The 9,866-nt window shown below is 38.3% G+C and overlaps 1 protein-coding gene across 1 annotated transcript; it reads left to right on the top strand.

Moving 5' to 3' along the window:
- The first annotated feature begins 384 nt into the window (after positions 1–384).
- LOC128854861 (uncharacterized) lies at positions 385–6,774 on the top strand. Its single transcript, XM_054089299.1, has 2 exons — positions 385–469; positions 5,423–6,774. The coding sequence occupies exons 1-2, from the start codon at positions 385–387 to the stop codon at positions 6,772–6,774; spliced, it is 1,437 nt and encodes a 478-aa protein (XP_053945274.1).
- Positions 6,775–9,866: the final 3,092 nt, after the last annotated feature.

The following is a 9,866-nucleotide window of genomic DNA, read 5'->3' as shown; positions in this document are numbered from 1 at the left end:
CAATGAGGCAGTGAGTGACACAGGCTTAAGCTATACAAATTTTCGTTTGCGCTTGCGCATACATACTGGTAGCTTTTGGTTCCAGTGGCGCTGGAGTTTGTATGAATTTATGTATAAGAAGCACAACGAAATGGTCTTAAACTTCTTCGGCACTATGTTGAGGCTTTACAATCCAACGTGCCACTTTTAATTCCATTTTCGGCAGTGCAACAGAGGAGAACGGAATGGTCTTGCTTAAATATAATTTTGCGCATTTGAGAAAAATTAAAACTTTGTTTTAAAACTCAATATAATACTTATAGAAAATACGAAAAAATTTTAAAGAAAAAATACTTGCTGTTTGACTTGAAGTGTTGTGTGATAAAAAAAATATATATAAATAAAATGATAACGAAAAAAGAGTGCCCCGTGCCATTTTCGAAAGCAATATTTTTATTCCTATATGTTATTCTACTAAGCAAATCCGAAGGTATCTAAATAATTTTAATTGATTTTTATTAATTTAATTCGATGGCGAAATCTTCTGGCGGAGAGTTATTAAATATGTAAATGGTGGCCTTGTGTGCATAGCATCAAATAATTTAGTTACAGTTTATCTTGTGAATAAAAAATTTCTTAACAGTCCGAATTTATCTTAGTTAATGAATATAATTAATCTCGAAATAAGAGGTCTTAACATGGCCACGTGAATTTTTTTTGGGACTTAGTGTTTGTATTATACAGAAATAGAAAATTCTGTGAAAATAATCCAAAGGCAGCCGGATGAAGAAGATAAATGAGTATCATGCATACATTTATTTATTAAATCTAAATTTTGTTTATGCTAGTGGCTTGAAAAATATCAAATATAGATACATGAAATAAAGGCTGTTTCAAAAGACGGGCCTAGTTGTTGCTTTAGAATATAACATGTAAAATTTAGATTCTTTTAGGTTTCACTATTTTTATTCAAAGTATGGCTCCCAACAATTATATGTGAAAAACTATATATTATATATACATATTTATAATTGGCGCTTATACCCTTTTTGGGCGTTTGGCCGAGTTCCTCCTCCTTTTTGTGGTGTGTATCTTGAGGTGGTTCAACAAATGGGGGGACCTACTGTTTTAAGCCGACTCCGAACGGCAGAAATACACTCGGAGGTTTGCCATTGCCTGCGGAGGGGCGCCCGCTTTTAAAAAAACTTTTCCATTTTGGCGTTTCGTGCACGGAGATTGGAATCTCCGCATTTCCGAATGGTAGTCACGCACTACCCATTCGGTTACAGCAGCTGAAAAACTACATCATTTAAATGCTCACCATGAACCGTGAACGTCTACAGATAAAATTCGCCAAACAGTCGATTCATGAATGCCTAATTGTTGAGAACGTCGAGATATCAATGTTGAAGGCTGTTCAGCTACACTTTGCGCTACAGCAGCAATATTCTCAACAGAATGTAAAATTTTTAGTCTGCCAGTCCTCTTTCTATTCTCGGCAGGACCAGTTTCTTGAAATTTGTTCACCGACCTTTGAATTGTCGACTTATTCGGACTATTATTTCCATAAAAAAATCATGAATTTTGCGATTTGTTGTTCTTAAAGATCGACCATTTTCATAATAATTTTCAATAATTTTAACGAGTTGTTCTATGTTGTAAAATTGTACATCTGTCTACTTGGCAAATGTCAAAGGTACTGTCTAGGACATCTATCTACGACATACCGTCTACTGACATCTAGGCGTCACTTGTGAAAGACCTTTTCGTTAATTTTTCCGGCAACATTACTTCTCTCTGAAAAAAGTTTACATTTCTCAAAAATAAAACTGAAGGGTATTATCCTAGTTTCTTCGAAGCGAAGCATATGCCATTTTTCTATATGCAGAGATCAAATTTCTACCTAATCTCCAGAATGAGCGAATCGCTCTTCTGACCAACAGTCATCCTCTAAGGCTAAGTCCTCATTAGCCTTTGAGTGTATCAAGAAATTAAATTTGCTAGTAATGCACAATCGCATCCGACTCATATGAGCCCCAGGTTATAACCATCTATCTGAGAACAAAGTAGTGGAGGCTTTGGCTAGAGAGACGCTTTTATTAATAGGACCCTAGTCCTTCCTTACCAAAAGCCAACATACCATCAAAGAAGCGCTTAGAAGTGAATAGCTAAGGTTATGAGAAATAAGCTGGACCATACAGGCATTTTAAGTGAAGGGGATATTGCATCAAATGATATAGAAAATTGTGGCCAAATTCTCCGATGCTCCCTTAGTTTCCGCCAAAAAGGAAGAAACCCAGCTTAATGAACTTGTGAAATTTTTAAGTTATTTAATCAGATGATATTGAAAGTGAGTAAAATAGTTTAATAACGATGTCGGCCTCTTGTAACTTTCAAAAAATTTGACAGGGTATGACATACCTTCTTGCAAAATATACTTTGAAACGTATATTTGGCCTAACCACTATTAGTTCGTACCCCACGATTTATTCTCATATTCATATATAAACATTATAAATATAAGGATATTCCACAGACAATATAATGGATTTAAACTTGGTGCAATTTGAATTAAGAAAGTTCGTGCTAAGTTACGGGATAACTCGGAAGGTTTTCCATTTCCTCAATATCTCTGTAAATGAGAGCCGATCATTTTTATTGCATATTTTATTTCATCTTCTAAATTTAGTCACAATAGGCAGGCGTACTGCTCCTCATCACAAAGTATGAAAAGTAACAAAAAAATATCCTACTTAAACAAAGTCTCTGCGTGACTACCATTCGGGAGTGCGTAGGTTCGAGTCTCCGTGCAAGAAACAGCAAAATCAAGTTTTTTCTTATAGCGGTCGCCTCTCAGCAGGCAGTGACAAACCTCCGAATGTATTTCTGGCATAAAAAAGCTCCTAATAATGTATTTCTGACATGAAAAAGCTCCATTCGAAATCGGTTTAGAACTGTAGGTCTCTCCATTTGTGGAACAACATCAAGACGCACGCTAAAAATAGGAGGAGCTCGCCCAAACACCTAACAGAAGTGTGCGCGCCTATTATGTATTTATTTTTCGCTTTACAAACAGCAGAATTTTCTAGCGAGCAGAGAAGTTGTGAATAATATCGGCGTATGCATCAAAAGTCAACAGACGAATACCCATATTTTTGAATAATTCATATTGTTAAAGTTTAAAATATCTTGTTTATAATGTACAAGACATTTCCGCAAGTGAGGTAACGTTTGTGAAGAAGATTTGTATACATTTTTCACTGACAGCTGATTTTCGTCAGACGAACTTCGTCGTCGGTGTGTGCGATTTTATATACTGCAGTGTGTTTTAATTTTGGCAGCAAACTTTCATCCAACGAAGTTTGCTAACAAAATTAATTTTGCTTATATTTTTTTATACCGTTGCACGTCTTTCAAATGTCAAAAATATATATCAAAGTATTAAATTTGAGTTATAAATTCTTAACAAATTGAAAACGGGAAACCGCAAAATTAAATATAGAAAACTGTTTCGGCATTTCTTCGAAATTTATATGGCGCAAAATTATTCACTCTATCGGAAGATTTATAATTTTTGCAAGTAGCGTCGAACATCGATCATATTTGACCCTTGTGAACTAGACAACTGCAGTATGCAAAGTGACAAGTAATGGAGCGCTTAAAGGTCAAAATGAAGATTTCCATCCCTCAAAATTATTATTTTTTTATTTAGTAAAACAGTTATTAAAAGATACGATTGGATGATTGATTTTGTGCCAACTTGTAATTCCTTTAGATTTCGATTATGTTAAAATTGAAACTTGAATAGGTCGAGCCAGAGATTTGATGGCTCCTAAAGCACTCAGGATAAAAAGCGCATTGTATTTAGAGCTCTGGAAAGAGGGTAGATAGTCAAGGAGGGAAAGAGAAAAGTATCAGAGAAAGAGATAGGAAAGAATAGAGACAGAGACAAAGGTAGTTAATCCTGAGAATTTTCCAGATTCTTTCGCAAATCTGTAAATATCCTCTACTTTTAGAGGAACACAACATCGGAATCCAAAACTCATAGCCTTACTCTAGCAAAGGCAGGACACTCACAGAGAAAGTGCTCAGTGCTATCCGCCTCCTCCAAGCAAGACAGGCACATCGGGTCCCCAATGATTCCAATGGTGGTCATAAGCTGACCCCATGGGTTGTGTCCTTTGCAGTTCTGCAGCGTTCTAAACCGGACTATCGCTCTTTATGTAAATAGCATACGTATGGGGGAACCGCGGTTGACCGTTTCCTTGAACACCGGTGTGCCCTGGAACCCGTATAACTACAAGACATAACTTGCGACAATTTTTGAGGTTTGCTTCGCGTTCTCCAGGGCCTTCAGTGCAGGCTGACTGTCAATGAAAACTCCAATCTGTTTTCCGCTCCATTTCCTCTCGATTATTCATTCGGCTACTTTCAGGATGGCAAAAATTTACGTTTGGAAAATAGTTACCATTTCCCCCATAGCATAGTGATACTGAATACTATCGTTTAAGAGCCATCCGGCTCCAGACCCTATTTCTTTCTTGGACCCATCGGTAAAGAAAATATCCTCAAACGTCCCTGAATGCATTCTGGATTCTTCTTCTTCTTTCATAGCGTTACAACGCGGGGTGCGTCAAAGATTCCTTCAAAATGCTTCTCCAAATGCATTCTGGATTGCTCCAGTGGAAATCTTCGATTATGTTGGTTTGAATTCATTTTAATCTAAGCCAATTTTTTAATTTCATTTCTGCTCTACAGATATTTTTTATAAAATGTATGTCCAAAATCAAATGCATCTGTGAAGGCATCAAAGCCGAAACACCAAACAGATTTAAATTCATATAGTATGCAAGTATGTACATATACATGACTATAACCCAGAAGGTATTTATTCCAATTCGTAGGAAGCATTCAGGTAGTGAACAGCACAACTAAAAATAAGTAAAATAATCAATTGACGCTTTAACTTCTGTTAGGTGTTTGGCCGAGCTCTTCCTCCTATTTGTGGTGTGCGCCTTGATGTTGTTCCACAATTGGAGAGACCAACAGTCTGTCGACTCCGAACGACAGATATTTTTTATGAGGAGATTTTGAACGGTAGAAATATACTCGGAGAAACTATTTTCTATCAGTTTGCTGTTTGCTGTATGCACAGAGATTTGAATCTACGCACTTACGCACCAACCATTCGGCTTCGGCGGCCGCACAACTATTAGACATAAAATTGTGATCTCAATTTCAGCTTTAAGAAAAAGATTAAACATGTTTCATTTAAATTGCGGTCAATCCTCTTTCGAGAAATTTTATAAAGAAGTTTATTGACTCAGAAATCATAAAAGTAATACGCACAGAAGTTGAATTACTTTCAAACATCTTGATATGTTATTTATTGCTTTAATTTTACTTCTATTTATTGACTGAACAGAATCTTTGTCACTTCCAGATGTTATCGCACACCCATACAAGCAACAACGCTGCTCCAGTCGCTTAGAAAATGCTTTGGAACATATGCGCCGACGTAGCATACCAGCGAAAAGTTCAAGGTCATTTTCTGGCGAAACTCCGTACACATTGTATCAAACGTTTTACGGTCAAAACAGTGATCCCGAAGATGATTTTTATTCTGGTGGAGATAGAGGCTATTATGCAAAGAATATACAGCGACATCCGTATGCCGATCCACCTCCATTCGCGGGAGGGTTAGAAGATTTATTTACGTCAGGATCCAATCAACGTCAACCACATAAATTAGCTGCCGTCTCCAGTGTAGATGTAGAGGATTTGAGAGTGCGTTTACCTTCTAAAGCTACAACCACACGCTGGGTCGAGGTCGACAAATGTAGATTCAGTACACAAAATTCAACACTGGATACTCGTCTAATTTTTCCGGATTTAACAATAAGTGGAAAAGTGGTGCTACAGCCGACTGGTGGTAAATGTCACATGATTCTACGTTTACGTCGGGCTGGTATTGAATTTCGTACAATACCCATTGGCTTTGAGAGTGCTGCGAATGAGGAATCGCGACGAATTGGTGCTGCTTCGGTGCGTACGGACTCACATTTTGCTGAGCCAGGGTTTATATCAGTTTTTGCACACGGCTGTCAAGGACCTTCAGGAGTGAGACTACGTCAAAATTCGAAGCGTCGATTTGGCTTCGACAATGATTCAGGCGACCAGGCTACTGTCAAACCGCCAGTTGTACAACTATCTGAGCCGCATGTAATTCTAGGCACTACTTCAACGTACACACAAACATTCGGAAATCGCTGGCGTAAATACTACAATCCTTATGCTTACGATATACGTAGCGAGAATTATCAGAAAACAAACCGTCGCGATTATGACTCTCACTGGCGTATGGATAAACAGTCGGCGGAGGAGGTGTTTTATGATGAGCGCGATAAAGAGAACTTTTACCGTACGCAATTACGTGCCAAACGCGACATGAGTGCCTATCAGCAACATTTGAGCCAATCGACGTGGAATGATGAGTTTAGCTTCAATGACGACATACTTAACGTGTCCGATGACTTGCAAGATCTAATAGCACCAGATGCAAGAGCTTTTGCGGATATGTATGGTAACATGAGTGGGGAGCGTATCTCGGAGGAGTTGGAGCGGCAAAATGTTCGCGATCGGGATGAGGCGGGCGATGCTTTCTCCAGCGAATTGGAGAAGATATTTTCAATGGGTGTTCGTGGACTGCTGACCACTTACATGCAGCGAGCACTTCAACCGGCGATTAAGGAAACACTGATGGAAAATATGGGCTATACGCTGAGTTATGGCTGAACGTAGCGTGAGAGTTTTTCTATCGAAAAGTATTGCTGTATTTTTTAAATATAACGTTAATTAATGTTGTGTACTTCATTATTTTTATAGCAAATCGGGCTAGAATAGTATTTAATTTAGTTTACATAATCTCAGAATAATGAAAATTTGTGTATTAAAAAAATTATCTTAAGTGGCTTTAAAATGATTCTATAATATAACTCTAGCTGTAGATTTTATCTTGTGCATATATACATAAAAACTTAATTTAATTAAAATTATATCCTATTTTAAAGCTCCTAACATTAAGTATTAACATATAGTTATATAAAAAAAAAAATATTTGTAAAAAATCTACGCATGTCTAAATATTTAGTGTATTTGCATATGTATTTATATATTTCTAATGATAAGCAAATTGGTAAATGGAAGTCTATACTTTCATACAATTTTTTAAATAAACGCAAAATGAAAGCATATCCTGGTATTACAAAATTTACATGGGATAAAATCAGTCATCGTAGATTTAGGATGCCATCAAATGCATTGAAACGGGTTGTTTTGTTTTTAAATTAGGCAACTGTGTCGGGCATAGTTGATTGCGTGAATATTTAACTCATTTATTTTGATTTATTATTAGATGCAGGGATAATCGTAACCGGAGATTACACACCGCGGAGCCATCGCTCTTAGAAAAAAACATCAATCACTTGATGCTTCATATCTGGATATACCTTACGCAATTGTTAGATTAGGTTAGGTTAAAGCGGTTGTCCTGTGGGACACACTCAGGCTTATAGCCCATTGTGATGCCGCGTGGGGAGCTTGTCCCTATCTCTCTTAAAACCAGTGTGTGCTTTCAAAAATTGTAGAATATCTGTGATTTCTGCAGAGCTGAGATCTTCCAACTCATTAAAATTATTACCTAGGATAGTAAACCTACGTCTGGATAGAGCAGGACAGTGGCACAGTAGGTGCGAGATTGTCTCTTTCTCGTCCTCATCTAGACAACTTCTACAGAAGTCATGTGTTTGCACACCCTTTGGGCGTGTCTACCTATTAGGCAGTGCCCCGTTATGGCTGAAATCAGTGTGATAAGACTGTTTATTTTGGCTTATCAGAGATTCTGTGCGTTTAGCATTGAGAGTCGCCCACAGTTGACGGGCGATTTTGATGACTTACGATTTCTTCAAGTAGTAGCTTACTCTGTAGAGTAGCTTACTTGTTTGTAAGGTTTGTAAGAGTTTGTAAGGATATTCCTATGTCATTGTCTAGGTACCCATCGGTCAATTTGGTGCCGAGTCTCGCTAGTTCAACGGCTCTAAAGTTACCCTCAATGTCGCGATAGCTATGTTACCTTTAGGTGAAATGACTCAGGCATTTCGTTAAGAGATGTGCGGCATTTCATGGCTACCTTAGAGATTGTCGACTGTTTTGTGAGCAATTTTATCGCCGCTTGGCTATCAGTGAAAATGTAGATATAATCTCCGGATATCGCATCACACTGTATCAGTGTCGCAGCTTTCATTATTAACACCTCCGCCAACCCTGTCCAGGCATTTTCCTCTTTCTGTTACTCTAAGTGGTTTCCCTCCTAGGAATATTCGTTTGAGAGCAGGTGTTTTATGTTTCCTGCTAAACAGTATCAGATCCGTTTTTTTCGGATTTACTTCTAGTCCTCGAATTTTACATCAAAGCGATAATCTGTTGAGAGATTTTTGTTGGAGATCACATAATTTTGGAAAGTGTTTCCCCGAGATTGTTATTACAATATCATCGGCATATGATATTATATTACCTCTCATTTATTCAAGTTCTTGAAGAAGATTATTGACAGTTAGGTTTCACAGAAGTGGAGAGATTACGTAACCTTAGGGGGTACCCCTGATCGGAAATTTCTTAATGGAGTAGTCATGCAAAAACGTATTCCTTCCTTTTCTTCTTTTTCTTGATTGGCGTGATAACTGCTTACGCGGTTTTGGCCGAGTTTAACAAAGCGCGGCAGTCGTTTCTTTCTCGTGCTAAGCCAAGTCCTTCTCCACCTGATTTTTTCAACGCAGAGGAGGCCTTTCTCTTATTCTGCTACCACCGGCTGTTACCGCATCGAATACTCTCAGAGCCGGAGCGTTTGTATCCATTCGGACGACATGACTCAGCCACCGAAGCCGCTGCATCTGTCTATGTCGGTGTAAAGCGCATGTAGATCATTATTCCATCGTCTACGATACTCACCGTCACCAACGTGCAAATAATCAAAAATCTTCCGTATCTCTCAATCACTCCAAGTGACGCCTCATTGGATATTGTTATCGTCCAAGCTTCTACGCTATACGAAAGGACGGGCATGATGAGAGCCTTGTAGAGTGTTAGTTTTCTTCCTCGAGAGAGAACTGTACTACTCAATTGCCTACTTAGTCCAAAGTAGGACTTTTTGGCAAGAGAGATTCTCCTTTGGATTTCAAGACTGCCATTGTTATCGGTGTTGATGCTGGCTTGTAAATAAATGAGGTCTCTTACAACCTCGAAATCATAACTGTCAACAGTGGGTGGTGATATGCGAGTGCACCGACTATTTGTTTGAAGACAGGAGGTACTTCGTTTTGCCTTCGTTCATCACCAGACCCATTCGCTTTGCTTCTGTATCCAGTTTGGAAAAAGCAGAACTAACAGCGCGGTTGTTAAGGCTTATTCCGTTACGACAGAACATATAATATTAAGTATGTTTTTTAATTTTCGCGCAAGTTACGAACATTTGAGCGTGGACAGCCCAGAAGCACTCAAAGCGAATCTATTAAAGGTTATATCGGTATACCAACTGATTTGTTTTTTTTTTCTTTCGCACATTAGGATTCCAGCACAAAATGAAATAACGAAAAGCCGTTTCGCACTATCGGCGTACGTTTCTAGCTTCAAATGCAGGTTGTTGTTGTAACAGCATAAACATTCCCCATACATATAGGGGGGATGCTGCTGAAGTGACAGTCCTTGGCAGGATATACATAAATCCGGGTCATTCCGGTTACATAGAACCGACTGTCGTGGGAACATTCAAATGCAGGTCGTACCCTTTGGGTCCATTTGTCGTCTAAGACACGTCATGCACTTTTAGTTCT

Source organism: Anastrepha ludens, chromosome 2, assembly GCF_028408465.1.
Source record: "Anastrepha ludens isolate Willacy chromosome 2, idAnaLude1.1, whole genome shotgun sequence".
In the NCBI taxonomy this organism is placed as follows: Eukaryota; Metazoa; Arthropoda; class Insecta; order Diptera; family Tephritidae; genus Anastrepha; species Anastrepha ludens.
This window is presented reverse-complemented; position numbering and strand designations above follow the sequence as displayed.